This window comes from Malania oleifera, chromosome 5, assembly GCF_029873635.1.
Source record: "Malania oleifera isolate guangnan ecotype guangnan chromosome 5, ASM2987363v1, whole genome shotgun sequence".
NCBI lineage: Eukaryota > Viridiplantae > Streptophyta > Magnoliopsida > Santalales > Ximeniaceae > Malania > Malania oleifera.
The window spans coordinates 107,249,708-107,270,199 of NC_080421.1; the positions used below are offsets into that span (position 1 = coordinate 107,249,708).

The window sequence follows — 20,492 nt, forward strand, 5'->3', positions numbered from 1 at the left end:
AGTTTTTTAGGTCCAAGAATTTCAACAAATCTAAAATAAATTTTTTAGATATAAATTTTTAAAGTTAATTAAGTTTAATTTCTAGTAAGAACGTTTCGTGTTACATTTAAAATATAAATTACATATCAAAATATAAAATAATTTACGTTACTTCTAGTTTTATACATCGGGCTGCCCTTTTTTTAATATGATTTTATGTATAATATAAATTAAAGGTATAAATTAAAGGTATTTTGCACCTATAGTCAATTATGCTTTGATTCCAATGTCTAATTAAATTCTTCTATTACAAAATAATATTAGTTACTTTTTTTTCTGTATGGGTAGTCTATATGAACAACATTTTATATAATAATTTTCATAGATGATGTATCATAATTATAATAAAAAAAATTATTAAAAATTAATAAATAATTATTATCTATATTTTCTTTCCTTTCTTTCAATGAAAGTATAGGGATGAATGTTATGAATAATGTTGGGTTCCTTCCACTGGACCCAACTGATATAAATGATAAAATAAAATAAAAATAAGGATAAAAGGCACTTAGCTCCTTTAAGGCTTGAAAAAAAGGGAAGAATTTTTCTTAAAATTTTAAAATATCACAAATAACACTTGAAGTTTTAAAAATGTCAAACTTTTTTTGAGATTTATCAAAAAAAGACAAATCTCATCTTAAAATACTTATCCTTTTATAAAATATAATAAAAATTTTTGTACCTTTTCTTAACTTCAAGAAAAGTCCTTAAGATTTTTGAAATCTTTATGAAAGTACTGAAAATTTTTGAAACTTAACGGAGGTTATTTTCTTTTTACCAAATCTTGTTCTTATACAAGGTTATGACTTGGGCAGTCGGCACTTAGTCTTCCCTGGCAATGTTGATTGAGGCTGTGTAGTATGTATAGACTACAGAGTGTACGCTGTAAGGGTGAGCGACTCGAGCGAGCGAGCCAAGGGCGAATGGCAGAAAGCATGTTTGCTTGAGGGCTCCCCCCCGTGTGCTGCCCTGAACCAGCCATCTCCTCTTCAGGTATCAATCTTCTTTGTTCTTGATTAATATCTTCGTTTTGAGTTTTCAGTCCCCCTCTCTTCACTTGCAAACTTTCTGTGTTACGTTTTAGGTCAAGAACTAAAGGTTTCAAAAAGTTCTTGTTGTTAGGAAGCAGACATAGTTTCGGAATCATTCCAGCTTATTTAAAATTTCACATATAAATTGATATCTAATTCGAGGAATCAATTGGCTGCTGCAGGCATTATGAAACATCAAAGATATAGGATCATCACGGATGTTGCAACCATTTGAAACTTGAAAAACACTAAAAATTTGTACACTGACGTTCACTTTTTCAGAATGAGTTAAAAAGTGAGAAAACAAAATAAATTATATGTAAATGAAAGAACACAATTTAGTTTTATACATCAATGAAATTCAAATATTTCCTTTCTTCTCACAAAATTTTGGTTTTACAATCACCCTTTCAGATCAATGATAGCTAATCCCGTGCTTTTGCTTCTAGATTTTAGGTTTACAATGAGGGACCAAAGAGAAAAGTGGTTCACCTCTTAACTTCACAATGTGGAAGTGTTAGCTGTGGCACTGTATTTACTATTTCACTTCAATGGCTACCAACGGAAGCAAGGCAGCACTGCCTCCTCGAACCCTCAATGTGCAGAAATTTGCAGAATCCCGAGCTTCTGAACTTGAAGCTCTTCACTCAATTGTCACAGATAGATTAAACAATGATTTCCAGTCTCAGAGAAACAAGAGGAGGAGAACTACTGGTTATGATAACCGAGTTGCGAGGAATAGATGGAAAAAGAGGCAGAAAGTGGGATTTGATGATAAAAAGAATGCTTCAGATTTGGAAAAATATCAAAAGAAGGTTCCTCGCCGCATTCGTCGAAGGGTTGAACTTAGAAAGAATCCCGAAAATGGCTACTTGATGTCAGGCGATGGCACGAAGAGGCTGCGAACACATGTTTGGCATGCAAAACGGTTCAAAATGACAAAGCTGTGGGGTTTCCACCTCCCTCTGTGTTTGCAGGGCAGGTAATGCATTCTTCTTGTTGTCGCAGACTATTAAAATAAACAGCAAATTTGTAGCTGTTGGATTTAAATTTTTGTCCAAATTGTTTGTTCAAGCTTTTGTGTTTTTGACTGCTTACTAGGATACACAGATCTATCTCCCTCTCTGTCGTGTACTTCTAGATTTCTTCTTGAGTGCCCTTATTGTTGGGAGAAGCTTCTACAAGATACTGGACTTGTTAGATATCCATGTGGTGTTCTTCAATTAACTTAGTTTTCTACAAATATATGAAACTCTTTTTCTTGACTCTCTCTTTCTTTTTGATTTGTAGAGGAAGGGGTTCAAGGGCACTCTTGAAGCGGTTCAAACACGGAGCTCTCATACATGATGCAAGCTACTACACTGCTGTCCAGTTGGAGGGTCCTGAGGCAAGCATCATTTTTTATCTTTACTTGTTCATTTTTTATTATTGAACTTTGAATTGGTCCTCATTATGTTCTCATTTTATTAGCAGGGATACGACTTCTTTACTTGATTGATTTTATTTTAGGTTCCACTGCCTCATAAAAAATATGTATTTCATACTAAATTCATAATTCAATACAACATTACAATTTTTTGTTTTCTATTTTTTTTTTTCCAGGATTCATTATTGTCAGTTTTAAGCATGGTACTGGTGCCTTTTCCATCAGCTCATTTTGAGGATATTTCTTCTATACTTTCTGGAGTTGCATATGGAAGTGCTATTGTAAGTTATACAGCTGCATTCTTTCTTGTGTAACAAGCATGCCATAAAGGATTTGGTTATATTGTTTCCTTTATTTTGTAGCTTCATCACATTGGAGCACCTGTTTCTCAACCAATTGCACCTGTGACCTACATGTGGCGACCTTTTAGTCAGCACATTGTGCAAATGGATGCACATGACTGCAACCTTGATGGATACAGCGAGCCACGAGAAATTGAGAATTCTTCCTTCCGGCAGTTTTGGGCGTGGTTGCATGCTTCTGCTTTCAATGAAGGATATGATACTCTGAAATTGGCTTGTCAAAAGCAGGTGTACCCTATCTACAAAACTATTCATCCATTTTCTTCTTTGTTACTGTTTGAAAAAGAAAAGTGGCCTTCTCTTCTATGGTTTGACAAAAAGATGTGGACCTCCCTCGAGGTTTCAAAAATCTTAGGGACCTTCCCTAAAATTTCAAAAGTTCAATGTACCTGTTTACCGAAAAGGCGCAGACCTTCCTTTATATTTGAATAAGACAAGCCAGGGAGGGGGTATGAGTGTCCTTGTGATTTTTGAAACCTTAGGGAGGTCCATTATTTCTTGCCAAACCCTGGGGGGTTCAATGTCTTTTGCCTTTTTTCTTTTTATGCCTCTACTTTTTCTGGTCATCGAAGTATTTGTTAAAGACGCAATCCAAGCGCACATGTGCATTGGCTCTTTTATAAATGGTACAATCGTGGCATTATTGCCTATTTTCTCTTGGATTGCACGTATTCTGTTTAGTTATGAATCATTTAGGTCATAGGTTCAATTCATGGAAACAGCCTCTCTGGCTGTGCCCTCCCCAGACTCCTAATATGGTTGGGAGCTTGTCCACTAGGTGGTGCCCTTTTTAATTTTGGAGTGCACTACTGGTTCATTTTTTTTGTGGCATGGAAATATGGAAGTCCCAGTTGAAGGAGTTAACGTAAAATCAGCTAGTGTAATGATCTTATGCTTCTATCTTTCAGATGGATGAGAGTGGTATCTTGATCGATTGTTTTTCACGTGAGGGTCAACTTGCAAGATTGGAAGTAATGGGAGAAAAAGCATTTCAACTTCTTGAAAAAACCTTAGATCCTGCTGTGTGAGTTTTCTAAACATGGTGCCTTTATATTTTTTGGAAGCAATATAAGAGATTAAAAGTGGGCAGGGGGCTGAATACCATTATCTGGTCATGCAGTGTTTCAGAGAATTCTTCCCAACAGAAAAAATGTTCAGTTCAAGGAACCGGCACCAAATCCGAAATCAAGAAGTATTTTGTCTTTGGAAATGAGGAAGACACATCTTCTCATGCGATTATATCTCTTACGGTCAGAGATCCTCGCTCTTTCTCTGAAGTGAGTGTTGTTCCAATGGGAACCTCTATTAATCATGTAGGTGATGTACAAGAAAAAGGAGCGAAAGAACCATACGCCTTTACAGGAAGCCCTAATAGTAATAATGACTCATTTTCATCACTGGATTTGAAACCCAAAAATGACAGATTTTCTGACAGTGAGTTATGGGATGTTAGCAATGGATTAAGTCCTCCAGTGGAAGAAAGTGTTCTATGCATGGAAAAGCATTGTAGGCGCCTGGAGTTCTTTTGCCTTGACAAAAATTCAAGTATGCCGAATTCCTGGATGATGGCACAGCGTTCAAGAATGTGTCCTATTCTGCTTTTGAAAGCTAATGATCAGAAGGGCTCAATTATGGGGTAACTATTTCTTTGCTTTCCTGCCATACAAGAGTCCAATTAGTTGCACACATTTTCATGCCATTTTTTTTTTGTCAGCAGACTTCATTGAGAAAAAAAAAAAAAAAAAAAAAAAAGAGGGATTGCAGAAAATAGTTGGGATGAGGACTTTTCTGTCCTCATCATTCTCGTTCTACGTGTTGTATTCAACTTCTTTTGAGCACTGGACACCATGACTGCAGATGCAAGACAGATTTTTTGAGGTCTTGTCACTGCTACACAGTACACACTGCTATAGCAGTGGGAATAAAAATCACAGCCATTGTGATTGCTACAGAAGCTATTTAAAACAGTCAACTAAGCATCTGCCTTTTGTTTGAGGAAAAACTTTTTGCTCATCTCCTCAAAATTGTTGGAAAAAAGTGAACAGGATTTTAATATGATACAAATGCCAAAGCTATATGCTCAATTTTCAGACACCGGAATTTGTAATCAGCAGTTTTATCCTACATGAAGCAAGGCATATTAATCACCATTATTGTTGTGAAAATAGACCTGTTGGGATATGCGCACACACATAGAAAAGAGAAAAAACAGAAGGGAAAGACAATAATTTATGTAGTTATGCAGTGCGCCTATGCCCATGGTGCCCCTGAAAAATCTTCACTATTTCGAAAGGAGTAGTGCTTTAGGATTTCGACCCTTGACTACGAATATATACATAAACCCAATGTGGAAACCTCAGACATACATAAAATGTAGGACACTGTGCCCTGGCCTGAGGCCCTTAGGCCTCTTGACTTCAATTAGAGTACCTCACAAATATGAGAGACACCTCAATAGTGATTTTCACAATAATATGATAATAATAATAGTAGTCATGCACTGAATGTAGTTGTCAAATGATCATATCAGGTAGTGGACCCAAACTGTTTCCTAATGTAAATTTAACATATTATTTTGTTCAATATTTTATTTTTTGTATTGTTTTGTAATTGAGAACCATTGACAAGAACTGGCACATTTGTTGCTAGTTTCTAATTGAATCATCTGGTAACGATTTTGTGGAAATGGTTCCTTTTATTTTTTGGGCTAAGTTGTGACGTGGTTCTTTGGAGAAAGCAATATGATGTTTCATTTATGAATCTTAGTGGATCAGACTGCAACTTTAATTTTTTCCTCTTTTTTTTTTTTTAATTTAAATTTTTTTTTTTTTTTTTTTTTAATTTTAATTTTTTTTTAAGGGGCAACCTGGTGCACACTCCGCTTTTGCAGGGTTTGGGGAAGAGTTATACCATGATGGCTCTATAGTATGCAACCTTACCTTACATTTTTGCAACAGGCTGTTTCCATGCCTCAAACCCGTGACCTGGTCACACACAACAACTTTACTGTTGTGCCCAGGCTCCCCTTCAGACTGCTTCTTTTTATATTTATGCTTTTTTTCTCTGAATGGTAAATACGTTACTTTTGGAGAATATTATTTCTTCTTTTTCTTCTTCACATTTTTGGATATACCTTTTGCAATTTCTTCACCTTTCTGTGGTTATATTTCAGGTGGTCTATTATACTTCCATTAAGTTGGGTCAAGGCTTTTTGGGGTCCTCTTGTTGCCAATGGAGCTCATCCTATTGGCTTGACTGAGAAACACTGGGTTGCCTGTGATGTAAGCTTGTGCACCTTATATGCAATATTGCACATGAGATTATCCAAATATTAATGGAACTTATTTTGCAGGTTGGGTTACCTTATTTTCCGGTAGATTTTCCTGATTGCAATGCGTACTCATGCTTTATGGCAAATAAGGCTGCTGCCTCTGATGAAAAGTTGAAGAATCGTCCCCCTTCTGTGAGACCTTTTAGAATTCCCATTCCATCTCCTTGGGACAGTATCCAATTTTCTTTTGAAAAACGATTCACCAGAGCAGGAGATACAGATCCTTGGGAAAAGAACCTACATGGTGAAGTCAATAGCAATTCATTAACCAACTCAAACTCTGGAAATTGCAATGCAACACTTGTTCATCATTGTACTTCATTTGAAGGTTTTGTTGCAAGGAAAGCTGATATGCTAACACTTTTCTTGAATGAAATCCATGGTGATGATTTGTTTTTATTCCCTAAGCAGTCAGATAGGAAGATGAGCAATTTTCAATTTATGACGAATGAAGGCAAGCTTTGTCTGGTTCCAAATGGATTGACCCAAAAAATTTATGAAAGAAAATTATGTTTCCTTAGAGTTCTTCTGCATGCTTGCAAGGAAGGTGTTTTTGAAGAAGGAGCAATTGTTTGTGCACCACATCTTACTGACATATCACTATGGACTTCCAGGTAGTTGTTTCTTTATTTATTTATTTATTTTAGATCTATAAACTGCCCCATGCTTTTGTTGCCATCAGAAGATGATGTCCCGTGTTCATGCAAACTATCTTTCTTAGAAGTTTCTTATAATTTCCCTGAACTTTTGTTACTAAAATTTTATTCTGGTAATGTTCCATCTCCATCCCTCTCTCTCTCCCTCTCTCTCTCTCTCTCTCTCTCTCTCTCTCGCTTTCCCTCTAGTTGGGGATGGGGGTGGTTGAGGTGGTGGAAATAAAAGGTAGTACCATATGGCAGAAAAAAGAAATCCAATTTCAGTAAAATTGAAAAGAATCATTTCCAGTTTGTGATCTTAAGCACTTTTCACTTTGTATATGGAATACTTTAGAGATACTTGTGTGTGTGCTTCTTGTGGAATTAGAAGGCACCCGCTTTCATGCATTGACAGGTAGGATCCTATCTATTATGGGGGACCCTTCTTTTTTCCATTGGAGGCAGTGAAGTGAGGCCGACCCTTTTAATGGAACGCCTGCATGCCTAAGTTATTGACTCCAAAGAAGCAAAATTTTTTGCGACAACAGTCTAAGATATTCCTCGTGAATGATGTAGGTTTGGAGATAATGAAAGTGGGCTTCAAATGCCTCACTCCTCTGTGCAATCATATTTCAAAGAACAATCTTTTGGGAAGTGGGCACTCCAAATATCAGAGGACCCTGTAGCCAAGAAATCTCATCGATGGCCAATTGGCTTTGTCACAACTGGATTTGTCAGGGGAAGGTTTGTATATTTGTCCTTGTACTACTTCACAACTGCCAAAAAGTTCTCTTTCCTCTCCTGCATTCATTTTATTTTTATTTTTTTTTTCTCATTCTTACAATTTTTGTTGGATTTCATATTTATTGATGTGCAGCAAGAAACCAATAGCCGGGGCTATATGTGAGGCAGTCTCACTCGCTCATCTTAGACAAGAGCAGTGGAATGAGATGCCTGTGAAGCAGAGGAGGAGAGAGGTATATGTCCTGGTTAGGAATTTGAGATCTACAGCATATAGGCTTGCCCTAGCTACCATTGTCTTGGAACAAAAGGAAGAAGACGTAGAGTTCATGTGACCCTGCTCCAATGCCGTGCTTATGATGTGCCATAGAGACGTGCAAAAAGCATTTTTTTTTTTTTTTTTAATTTTCCCTTTGTTGAATTTATTCTTTATGTATCATGTAACCAGGTTGCTGATGTCTCTCCTCACTCTATTGCTGATGAGCAGGGAAGAAGGAGAAAGGAAGGAGTTTTTGCTTCAAAACCATTTTTTGTATCATGGGAAAGTTCAAATGAAAGGGAACATTTTTTTATTGCGTAGTAAAAGTGAACCTATTGATTGCTGTATTGATGTCCTTATTCTAATTCCGTTTATTATAAAAGTGGGGGAAGGAAGGGTAGAGAAAGGGGGAGGGGTGTATCATCTTACAACAAAGTTGAATTTGAGCCAAATGGCTATATAAATGTGTGTACATACACATATATGTATGATTATAAATCTATATTGTTTTTTCTTTGGGATATTTTACCAAAAGAAGAAGATATGACTATAACATGGGCGTATTTATGTGACTTTTCTTATCATTTCTTACTTTTGAGTGATTTTATATTAAAATCCTGGGTATTCAGGCACATATTGGTTGCCCAATCACAATCTTTGTGCATTTTAGGCATATACAAAGAAGTAGAAAGGAAGAAGGTCATGCTTCTGTCCTTTTCTTAGTGTGCTAACATCCGAAGTGTGCTTGCTAACATCTTCCTTACTAGACGATATCTTGGTCCACTCCCTCACTCTCTCCCTCTCTCTCTCTCTCTCTCTCTCTCTCTCTGGATTTCCACTTTGAGATTTGTTAAAAATTTTGGTTTTCAGCCACATTTTTTAGGGTGCTGATCTTCTTTGTCTCTCTCCAAATTTCCTATTCTCTAGTTATACAATTGTAATCAGGGAATAATGAGATTTTTTTTTTTTGCAATGCGCGCCATCTCGCTCTCTCCCTCTCTCTCTTTCTCTCTCTCTTTGACTGACACGCACACACCCCCTATCCCACTTCACAGCTCTCTCTGCCTGCATTAAGGAAGGGCACCATCATGGAGGGCCCAATTTTTGGGGATGCTGGTTTCCATCAAGGTTGGATGATTCGTGGAGGATGCGTTGAAAGTGGATTTTGGTCTCTAATGATCTCCTTGCACCTATGAAAAAGGAAAAGAATCAAGCATCAAAACATTTATATTTTCCCATTTCACTGTTTGAAGGTGGTGTAGGACAACTTCTTTCACATGTAGAGCAAGAGAGCCCTATAAATTTGCTTGTGCTCCTTCATCATGGCAAGAGAATTTCTTCCAGATTCAGAGCTCAGGGTTGTTACATGGTAATTCTTGTTCTCTCTCTCTCTCTCTCTCTCTCTCTCTCTCTCTCTCTCTCTCTCAAAAACACACACACACACACACATACACATGATGGTTGGTAAAGTATGCTTCTTGGTGTGTGGCTATTGTTGAACACATTTTGCTGAATTTAGCTTGAGGTTTTCAGTTTGGATTCTTTTGTGGATTTTGTAGAAGTTTCTTCTTTGGTTGTGCATAATTTGTAATATAAGAGAGTGAAGGTTTTTGATAATTATGCTTCATTTTTAATTTCTGCAGGCTATTCTGTTTGCATTTGTGATAAAAGCCTCATTTCCCCTCTGTGGTACCTGCATACAGTTTATACATCAGGGCAGTTATTTTCTTCTTCTTCTAGGTTGTAGCTGTTATATGTTGATTTATCCTGTATTATATGTAATGCATCTAATATTCTACTCATTGTTTTCACAGAATATTATAAAATGGAAATCGCAAAACAATGAATTAATGACAGCAACTTATATTTTGCTTGATTCTTAAATGGCACGTGCTTGCTATTTTCTTTTCTTTCTATTTCTTTTAAAATCCCGTCATGTATAACAAAAGCATTTTGTGCATGGTTCAATTTTTTGTCCTTGCTACTTTGATATTTAGTTTTATCCTAGATGCATTAGTGGTTCTAAATTATTCATTGTTATTGTTGTGTGAACTTGGTCAACTTTGTGATCCATATCATGGCAAAAGAGAGAATAGTTAAGTTTGTTTTAAGGTTTCTTATTCTCCATTTGTACCTCTATTTATTTGTAGGGCAAGGGAATTTTGGTCTTGGTCATATATGCAACGGCAGACGTGAGACGAGAGGCTCAAAAGATAAAACTGTGGCAGTAAACCATTTTTAAAGCAAAGGTGTAATTTTGTATCTTGTCCCTTGATTGGTTGGACTTGCTCGGTCTATGTTAAATTAATATTAGTTTATTTTTGCTCACCGTGATATATTTTTCTCAACCAAAAACATTTGTGAGCTGGTAAAGGTTTTAATGTGTTCAGTTTCTGACATGTTTGTGTTAGCTTCATTTAGTTATGCTACAAGGTACAAAAGCTTGAAATTTGAAGTCTTTGTCAATACTACTTATCCATTGTCTTTGTTTTAGTTTAGATATGTTTCCATTTGATTTTTTGGAAGTGATATTGTGTGCATATAGTAAGATTCTTGGTTTTACTTGGGCAATTCAGAAGTTTGCATGCATTAGACAATATTCAATTTCTAATGCCTTTGCCCAGGTTGACATTTGTGTTTTTCTAATATATATATTTTAATGTACTAGAGTAATAGTGCCAGATATACACTAAGATTCATAAAAAATTTTAAATTTTTTTTTAGTCATTTGCACACATACCACAGTATTCATTTCCTATTGTCTTTGTACATGTTGATATTTGCTTTATATTTTTAGGGCAAAATATATTGACCTCCCCTGAGGATTAAAAAATCGCATTGACATCCCCTAAGGTTTCAAAAATCCCATAAACTTTCATTGAAATTTGTCAAAAAGACACAAACCTCCTCTCAGAAGACTTGTCTTTTTTAAAAAAATACAAGAGGAGGTTTATATGTTTTTGACAAATCTCAAGGGAGTTCATTGTTTTTTTTCCTATTTTATATAAACAGGTGTGTGTGTGATTGTGTTTGTATATACTATATACTAGAGTCGAGCCCAAATGATGCGAACTAAAATATATAATGAGAGGATGAGAATCATCTAAACTTTTATATTTATTGCCGAAACCAAAAAAGAAAAAGAAAATCTTTGAATGAAGTGAATTGAATCTCTTTGCGTTTTCTTGTTTTGGAAGTAGTATCATGAGTGCCTACAAGTCTGGGAGTTATTTACTAGGTTAATTTATAATTTAATGGAAAAAACATACAGAGAGATACTAAGCTTTAAAAGAATCTTTATGGATTGAGAAAAGTTTTAGGGTAGGGTTCATAGGCATTTGTGGGAGGAGGGCTTTAGTAGAAATTTTAGAATCACTTTCCCCGATACCTTGGATCCATTATGCAAGTTGAAGGAGAAATTGAAGATGATGTAATGCATAGAGTTAAAGCAGGTTGGGTAAAATGGAGAAGTTCTTCAAGTGTTCTATGTGATCGTAGAATACCCTTAAAATTGAAAGGGAAGTTTTATAGGACAGCTATAAGACCAGCTATGCTATATGGATCAGAATGTTGGGCGACGAAGAAACATAATATCCAAAAAGTAAAAGTTGCTGAGATGAGGATGCTTAGATAATTGAGTGGTATAACATTGAAAGATAAATTAAGGAATGAACATATTCGTGGTAAGTTAGGTGTAGCTCCTATAGAAGATAAGATAAGGGAAGGACGACTCAGATGGTATGGACACTTGCAACGTAGGCCTTATAGTGCACCTGTGAGGAAGAGTGACTTAGTTACTGTGGGGGGCAGTAGAAGGAGTAGGGGTAGATCTAAAATAACTTGGGAGGAGATAGTGAGTAAGGATTTAATATCTTTGAATCTATCAAAAGAAATGGTCCATGATCGCATAAATTGGCGGAAAAGGATTCATATAGCCAACCCCACTTAGTGGGATTAAGGCTTGGTTTTGTTGTTGTTGTTGTTGTTTTCCAATTTCCATTTTGTTCATTTTCAAGGAGCCTTAGATTAATGATTGTCTTTGGTCCATAGTTTTTGCATGTAGGGGAATTACCAGTTCAGATTGGATTTACCTGACTTCAAGATGTTTGTCAAGCTGGTAATTTATTGGCTGATTGGAGGCTTGTGTCAGGACTTGCTGCTTAGTATTGCTATTTAATTTATGAGTATTTTGAGGCTCTACAGCCTTAGATAAAAAGGAAACATGTAATTGGGATCTTTTAGGAGAAAAGTCTCTTTGTAGTTTGTGTATGCTTTGGCTCCTTCCTATTTGGAAGGAGAGAATAATAGATATGGCATGTTTACAGACACTATAAATTGTACTAATACTTACTAGGTGAGAGAAAGTGTGTAGAAATAAACTGGTGGTGATTTGCAGCATAGGAGAACAAATTCGTGAGGCTAGTGAGCCAAAGCGTCCATACATCATCGGGGTTGGGTCTAGGACCGTTACATTTGGTATCAGAGCTACCTTGGGTAGCCCCGTCTCTCTCTCTCTCTCTCTCTCCCTCCTCAACCACTCTCACTCTCTCCTTAATTTCTTCCCTGATTTTCGGCCAATTGAAGAATGAAAAATATCACTGGGTTTAAATTCTCGATCGCCAATATTTTAACCGGAGTGGATTCATGACTAGGGCGTCGTAGGCATCACTTCTGGGATAAGGTAAACTCTCTCTCTCTCTCTCTCTCCTTAATTTTTCTTCAAATCTTTAGTCGGATCGACAATCGGACATCACCACGGGGTCCTAGTTTCGATTCTCGTCATTTTAATCGTAGTAAATTTTTTATTTGGGTTTCCTAGGCATCACTCCAAGGTTAGGGTAAGGATAATAAAATTATATCCGTTAATTATTTTTTAATGCTTAATTAGTTATTGGGAGTGTGTGGACCTAGGAAATATTAAAATAATTGTAATTCTGAGGTTGAGTTTATTTAATTGGGGAAATGTGATTTTAGGATTTTGAACTCCAAAACACCGTGAGCTTGGGTTTTAGGATCTTCACAAGAATTCTCTCAGTAAGCAGGTAAGCAGAATAAATTATAAAAAATATTTTTGGTAATGATTTGATTGATTAAAGTATGTGAAAATGAGAATATGCTATATAGTATTGGAAAATTATGATATGAATATTTTCCTTATGATTATTATATTGTGAATAATCGTTAAAATTGTGTGGCATGAGGAATATGAAATAACAGCTTTGTATTGGGAATGTGAATGATCTGAAATATATGATTTGTATTGAGAAATGTTGATATACTGCTACATTTTATGCAGATATGAAAATACGAGAAATAGAAATATTTTTATACAGAAATGATGATATGAGAAACCCAGTTATATTTTATATAGAAATGATGAAATGCAATATACATATATATTTTACTAATAATTAATGATATATGAAATATACAGATATGTTATACATATAAATGATGAAATGAGATGATAATTATACAGAAATAATGAGAATTACATAAATGATGAAATGAGAAATACACAGATGTGTTTTATATTGAAATGATGATATGTGAAATACTTAAAAGATGTTTTGTACAGAAATCTTGAACAGAGAATTATACAAAAATGATGATATATATATATATATATATATATATATATATATATATATATGTGGTGAGAATTATACAGACATAATGAAATATGAATATTGAAATGTGGAAATGAGAATCTTGATGGACCAGAATTATTCTGAAAGCACAGTACCGTTGCTAGCATTGTTTTAGTGCAATCACACGTTTGGTACAGAGTGTGACAAGACAATCGATTGAGTTTGTGAAGGGTTGTGTTACCCTTTGGGGTCCAGACCAGGAATGGGTAGGCCAATCGTACTACAGATGCGTTCCCCATTTTGATCTAACCGGGTAGGCCAATCGCCGTTAAGTCCAGTCTTCGAGCTGCACAACCCGGTCATGTTGGGTGAATACATGACGATGTGAATATCCACAGGTTGGTTTCTCATTACAGACGTGATAATATGCAGCCATAAGTTACAGACGCGGCGTGTATTATATATTGGTGGATGCTCATGAGTTAAAAAATGTTTATGAAAAGTGAAAAGTGAAATGAATAGTCATTAGTTACAAACGAGTCGTGCTTTATACTGGTGGATACTCATGGGCTAGAGAATGAATATGAATATGAGAAATGAAAGATTATGTGTAGGATAAGAGAAATGAACGAGTATGAATATAAAGATGAAAAATGAAAGTATATGTATATGATTATGAGAAATGATAGCTTATGAATATGAATATGAGAAATAGTATCAAGACTTATGAAACTATATTTTATATCTATATGATTATGAGTACATATTTGTATATTTTTCTCAGATGATATAATCATTTAAATGAGTGTATTGTGATATAACTAAACTCATGTACCACACACTGTCAATAATTTATTCCGTCTTACTGAGAGGTGTCTCACTCATAATTTAAACATTTCAGGAAACCAAGATAGACCAGCAGAGAGAGCTCCGAGGTAGAGGAGACCGTAGTACCCTAGTATTTAGGGTAAGTGTTTAAATTAGGGGATGTGTTTTGAGTTATAGATTTTTGGGGATGTATATAGGGAATGTGTGTGTGTGTGTATGGTATCAGAGTTAGTTGACATATGATGATTGATTATTATTGTTGAAAAAAAAATTGGTAGAAAAATTAGGTCATCACATTGCTGATAACAATCTATTATATACTTAGGATGTTCTGAGGATATTTATTCTAAGAGAAAAATGAAAAGAGTATTTTTTTTTTCTTAAAGCAATTTTTTTTTTTCATTAAATTAAGAGGGCATCACCTTTTTTTTTTTATTAAAAAATCCCTCACTTATGGCGGAGGAACCTAATTGACCACTACATTAGAGTCACATTCAATCTCCACATTTATATAACCCAACTCTTTGCACATTTGCACTCCCTTTGTCAGGGCCCTAAGTTCGGCTTTATTATTAGTGCCATAGCCAAAGAAGGAAGAATAAGCACCCAAGAAAGCCCCGCTGCAATCTCAAATCACACCACCCCCTCCACACATCCCTGGGTTCCCACGTCAACTACCATCTACGTTCAACTTTACGGACCCAACCCGAGAGTTCCCCCACCTAACAACACAAGGATTCCATGCCTTCGGAGTGATAATTGGAATCTCAAGAGCACTTAGTACTTTGCTATCCTGAGTGGAAAGGGATCTGCTTGATCTCATATTCTTCGAAATCTTCCTAAGCCATGCCTTGATTGCCAATTAAACTCCTTCAACCATTCCTTAGTTGCAACGACTTGAAATGTTCATCCATTCTCTTTTTTCTTTTATATAAATATAGTTAGGTATATAGTGCTCTAGTGTTGTATTTTGGAATATGTTGGATATGTATGTACTTTTGCTGCTTAGGTGTTATATAAAATGCACAGGTTACCATGGTCCCGCTCCAAGCTGTGATGATGATAGTTATGCTCATGATATATATACCCATACACACATATACATAATACTTCCCAAAAGTCCCAAAAATACTATGGGCTCCACAGACCAGCCCAAAACTCACCCCAAAACTACATCGACTTTACACCACCTCTATCTCTGAGCCGGCCCTACTTGCCTCTCTAGATTACCTGAAATGTTTAATAATGTTGGGGAGAGACATCTCTCAGTAAGGAAAGACATCTCTCAGGTAGGAGAAACATGTTATTACCAGTGTGTGGCATATGAGTTAGTTGACAACATATCATATAATTAATACTGTATACAATATACGTTAAGAAAAACATTTGTATAATAACACATGCTTATGTCATTTAGAATATGAAAATTTTTGAGTTATCTATTCAAAAGTACTTCTATCTATAATAAATAATCTTTGCTTTCTGTGTGTACTATTCATATACATGAATCTGTATACTTCCCCCTGGATGACTATATGTCATGACTTAACCCTTCATGATTAGGTTGTGTGGCCTGTAGGCAGGGCTAAATACTAGTTGGCCCTCCAATGCTAGTCTAACTGTATGCATATCTAGATTCCTATAGCATCAAAGACCCGCTGCACCTGGTCCGTACGCCAGGGAGCTCACAACTCTAGTTGAGGGCACAATCGGTTGTACCATACTCTATCTGAGACGTATGGTTGCACTGTTTATACTGTATCGCAATGGTACAATACTCTGTAAATTGCTGTGTTTCATTGGGGTCTGATACTGTATATTAATATTTCTATATAAATCTAGCTGTTTTATCATGATTTTATATTTTTGTAATAACCATGATTCTATATCAACTGTATAGTCATAACGTTGTAATAACTGTATATCTGTATATTCTGTAATTTTGTATGTCATGACTCTATGCTAGGCTCTGTATAATCTGTATTTCTGTACATCACAGTTCTATGTTCTGTATACATGGTTCTATAAAATTCTGTATAATCATGAGTCTGTATATTTATGTATAATCATGGTAATAAAAATACTATATAATCAACTCTGTAAAACACTGTGCAGTCATGTTATGAAATATACTACGTAATCATAATTTTGTAACCTACTGTATAAGCCTGATTCTGTAAAATACTGTATATCATATAAACTGTATTTTTGTATAATTTTGTATAGCCGTAGCTCTATATATAAAATTGTATAAGTTACGTTTCAAAACTTTGTAGGTTGTATAATCATGTTTCTGTAAAATTGTATGACATGTTTCTGTAGAAACTATATGTATAAGCATAATTCTATACTCTGTTTGAATAATGTAAAATATTTCAGTAATTCTTATGCCACACAACTAAATAAAATTCCATATAAATATATTCTATAAAATTGTATAATTTTCATGCTCTGATCAAATACTATGTTATACAGTTAAATGTCTAATAAAGCTGACATAACATGTATTCCCCTTACTTGACTATCTAACTCTAGATACTATTTTATAATTTCACGGATGCGGCGTTTATAATTTTCAACACCATGAAATAACACCCATATAATTCCCAGTCACACAACTGAATTTACTATAATAATTATCACATTCTTATTTTTTCCAACTCCACATATCCAGAATTTCTAAACTATAATATACCTAGGCTCTTGGAAAGATTCTCGTTGGCGTCTTCAACCCACACCTGCAGGGTCTCAAAAACACCATAATCCTAAAAATACAACATCCCAATGTTACTTCACAAAATTTTAGTATAATCTCATACCATACAAAATCTAGGCTCAAACAAACCTGGTAATACTAAAAATACCTATATTATTTACTTACCCTGGTTTTGGGATGGTGCCCAAGTTGGCCAAACCAATAATCTACTCTAGCAGATTTGAAGAGAATCTTCCTAAGAGTAATGTGGCGGCTTTCGATCATCGAATCGGCGAAGAACGAAGCCGGAATGGTAGAGAGAAGGAGAGGGGAATGAATTTGAGAGAGAGAGAGAGAGAGAGAGAGAGAGAGAGAGAGAGAGAGAGAGAGAGAGAGAGAGATTCTCGCAGAAAATGTGATTTTTGGACTTATATAGAATGCTTGTCCACGTGGCCTCATCAACAAGCCACGTCATCTCGTTGACGAGTCCAAGTAGGAGTCTCATCGATGAACACCTAACCCTCGTCGATGAGTTTTAGACCCTGAAATCGATCCTCTCGATAAGTTCTTGTCGACGAGACACGTGTCCACATCGACGAGCCTAAAAAGACTGTTTGTCGACGAGGCCCTGCTGAGTCTCCTTTGAAATTTCCTTTTCTCTCTCTTTTCTTTTATTAAATTGATATAAATTTTCCGAGTTACTGCCTTAGCACCTTCCATTCGAACTCTACATCGATGCACCAAAAGTCTCCAAGTTATTAAACTCAACAAGATACCAATGATTACACCCTTCAATTTCGATTTCTTAGCATAAGTAAACCATTGTTGTACACAACAAATCCAAGAAATTGCAGTCGTACAAGGAACCCCCAATGCTGTAGCAGCAAAATCCCAAACCTTCACAGCAATCTTGCTCCAACAAAGCACATGATTCAAGGTTTCTATTTGCTCCAGCTCGCAATAGTTACACTGAGAAGCAAAAGCGATTCCCAAGGACTGAACTTTCTCATCCAATGGCAAGTTGTCAAAACGAGCTTTCCATGCACATATGCTGACCTTCTTCGGCAAGAGATTGTGCCACAACCAATCCATATCCCTTACATGTGGCCCTTTGACTCTAATTAAATCCCATGCACTTGACGACGTGAAGCTTCCTTTATCATTGAGTTTCCAACTTAGAATATCCTCACCTGGTCTCCCACAAGCAATATTTTGTATGAATTTTTTCGGCTTTGTCATTTCCAACCAACTTCACTAATTGCTGCCTATTCCAGTCACCATCCACTCACACATCTTTAATATTAAGCAGTGGGTTTTTAATATTGTTAACTTGCAAACAAGGTGGGCCACTAGCCAACCAATGACCAAACCAAAACGAACCCTTGCCATTCTTTACCTTTAGCTGCACGTTCTTTGTCACCTGAGGTAAAACCCGCATGACTGATTTCTAAAACCAAGAACTCGAGTCTTTAGAAACCACTATGGAGATATGTTGTAAAGACCCGAAAAATTAAAATAATTAGAAAAAATAATAAATAAAATTAATTAATTAATTAAAATTATTAATCAATTAGTTAGTTAAACATTATTAAATGGATGTATTAAATAAATAAATAAAAAGAAATAGTATGAAAGAAAAAAAAACTAATTGATATAAGAGATATACATATATGTATATGTATATATGAGGATTAAGTAATATATAAGTATAAATATATGTATATATATATATATATATATATATAAAATAGTAATAATATTATTATTATTATATTTGATATAGGTATAAATTGAATCTCGAAGGTTAGAACCTTCAGGAATTCCATTTTAGCACTGTGAAGCAGTGCCCCCCCCCCCCCCCACGCTCACCTCCGTCTCCTTCTCTCTCTGTCTCTCTCTATCTCTCTCTTTCTCTCTTTCTCTCAATTTCTCAACGGATTTGAGGCGGATCGAAAAACGGAAGGTGCCGTTGGATTCCTAATTCCGCCATCGATATTTCTATTAGAGCAGATTTGTCGTGGGAACGACTTAGGCACTATTCCTAAGAAAAAGTAATTTTTTTCTATTTTCCCAAATTCTCTTTAAATAAACTGTTAAATCGATGATCGGACACCACCACATGGTCCTAGACGTGATTGTCGTCATTTTGACGTAGGTAAATTTTCAATTGATGTTTTCTAAATCTCACTCCAAAGCAAGAGTGAGATTTGGGAACTTTGGCAAATTGGTTATATTTGTGAATATAACTATATATTTGGAAATTATGACTCTAGGAAATATTTAAATAATACTTTATTTAGGGTTAATTTAATGGAACTAGGGATTTTGAACCAGAGTCCGGGTGAGCGCCGTAGGCATCTGTGTGGGATTCCTGTCGGTGTAGTTCAAAGGTTCAGGTAAGGGGAAATTATATATTAAAGTAGATTTTATGAAATTAAAGGTAATAAATTATGTTATAATATATTTATATTTTGGTGTGAATTATTAAAATGCCAACCATGTAAAACTATGATTTCTGAGTTTAGGACCACTTATTTAGCTAGTATATGTGGAAAAGAACTGGTAAAAGTGAAAAGTAATTTCTGAGGAATTATGTAAGAAATGAAATGTATTTTCAGCATATAAATGTTAAATGTGAGTTGGTTTACTTTACGGAAATATATATGAATTTTACTGTTAAATTGTGTGGTATGAGATTCTGTGCAAATATATGTTAAATGTATGAGATGTAGGCTAAGTAAGTAAAGCATTGAGAATAAAATATGTTATGGACTATGCTGCTTGTGTATAATAAATGCAACCATGTAAATGTAAGACAATTGAAAGACAACCATGTTAGCAGATTCTAGTACATTTCTGTGTATATTAACTGATGACAGCTAAAAGGAACTGTAGACTAACTGATGATGGCTAAAGACCAACAGTAGTACGAAGGAAAGAAATGAAAATGTAATGAAATGACTATGAAATAACCATGATATGAAATGACAAATGTGAACGATGAAATGTTGAAGATCACGTAAAGTGAAATGTAATGAAATGTATACGTTATGAACATGAATAGATGTGTATGATTGAATAATGACAAAAAGGATAATATATTATGATACTAGAAGTACCTATGTACGTAAAACATGTTATGACTGGGCGGGGTGTACTCTTCGCCTAAGGGCTTGCTGAGAAAGAAGAGTCCACTAGTAGCTTCAGATGTGGCAGTAGCTGTATAACGTACTAGAGTAGAGGGAACTTACTTGTATGTGCGGGTAGATTTCCCTATCCTTAGGGCCTTTGCCGGTAAGTTATTGTTGAACGGTGTGAGTACGAGATCAATCTAACACTTAAGGGCTTATTGAGTAAGGTAAGTGCCCTGATATGCTTTAGTAGTGATCTTAGGATTACCTAAGTATCAGAGTAGAAGGGTGCTACTTGTATGGACGGATAATCACCCTTATCCTTGGGTAATCTCGTGGGTTAAACCTTTGCGTGTGATTGGTAGGTTTAGAGAATGATTTTAGAATTAAGTTAATGATGATGGTTTTATACTGATTATGATT

General features: G+C 35.4%; 1 protein-coding gene across 6 annotated transcripts; it reads left to right on the forward strand.

Annotated features, from left to right (window-relative positions):
• The first annotated feature begins 863 nt into the window (after positions 1-863).
• Positions 864-10,276, forward strand: LOC131156768 (ribonucleases P/MRP protein subunit POP1). 6 transcript variants are annotated; one of them, XM_058110697.1, is made up of 14 exons: positions 864-1,032; positions 1,520-2,052; positions 2,361-2,457; positions 2,673-2,777; positions 2,859-3,086; positions 3,767-3,882; positions 3,979-4,494; positions 6,031-6,139; positions 6,211-6,803; positions 7,401-7,568; positions 7,702-7,801; positions 8,014-8,072; positions 8,878-9,193; positions 9,975-10,276. In XM_058110697.1, exons 2-13 carry the CDS (start codon positions 1,622-1,624, stop codon positions 8,978-8,980), a joined length of 2,625 nt encoding a protein of 874 aa, XP_057966680.1. In that variant the 5' UTR covers positions 864-1,032; positions 1,520-1,621; the 3' UTR covers positions 8,981-9,193; positions 9,975-10,276. The 6 variants fall into 6 exon arrangements, with proteins under 6 accessions (XP_057966680.1, XP_057966681.1, XP_057966684.1 ...); XM_058110698.1 differs by having other exon boundaries at positions 879-1,032; positions 9,468-10,276; XM_058110701.1 differs by having other exon boundaries at positions 879-1,032; positions 8,053-8,072.
• The last annotated feature ends 10,216 nt before the right edge of the window (positions 10,277-20,492 follow it).

Bases quoted from the DNA above. Each gene is read 5' to 3' on its own strand.
- LOC131156768 (XM_058110697.1), top strand. From the start codon at position 1,622: ATGGCTACCAACGGAAGCAAGGCAGCACTGCCTCCTCGAACCCTCAAT. The intron at 2,053-2,360 runs GTAATGCATTCT...TTTGATTTGTAG, and splicing joins CCTCTGTGTTTGCAGGGCAG to AGGAAGGGGTTCAAGGGCAC. The intron at 6,804-7,400 runs GTAGTTGTTTCT...TGAATGATGTAG, and splicing joins ATATCACTATGGACTTCCAG to GTTTGGAGATAATGAAAGTG.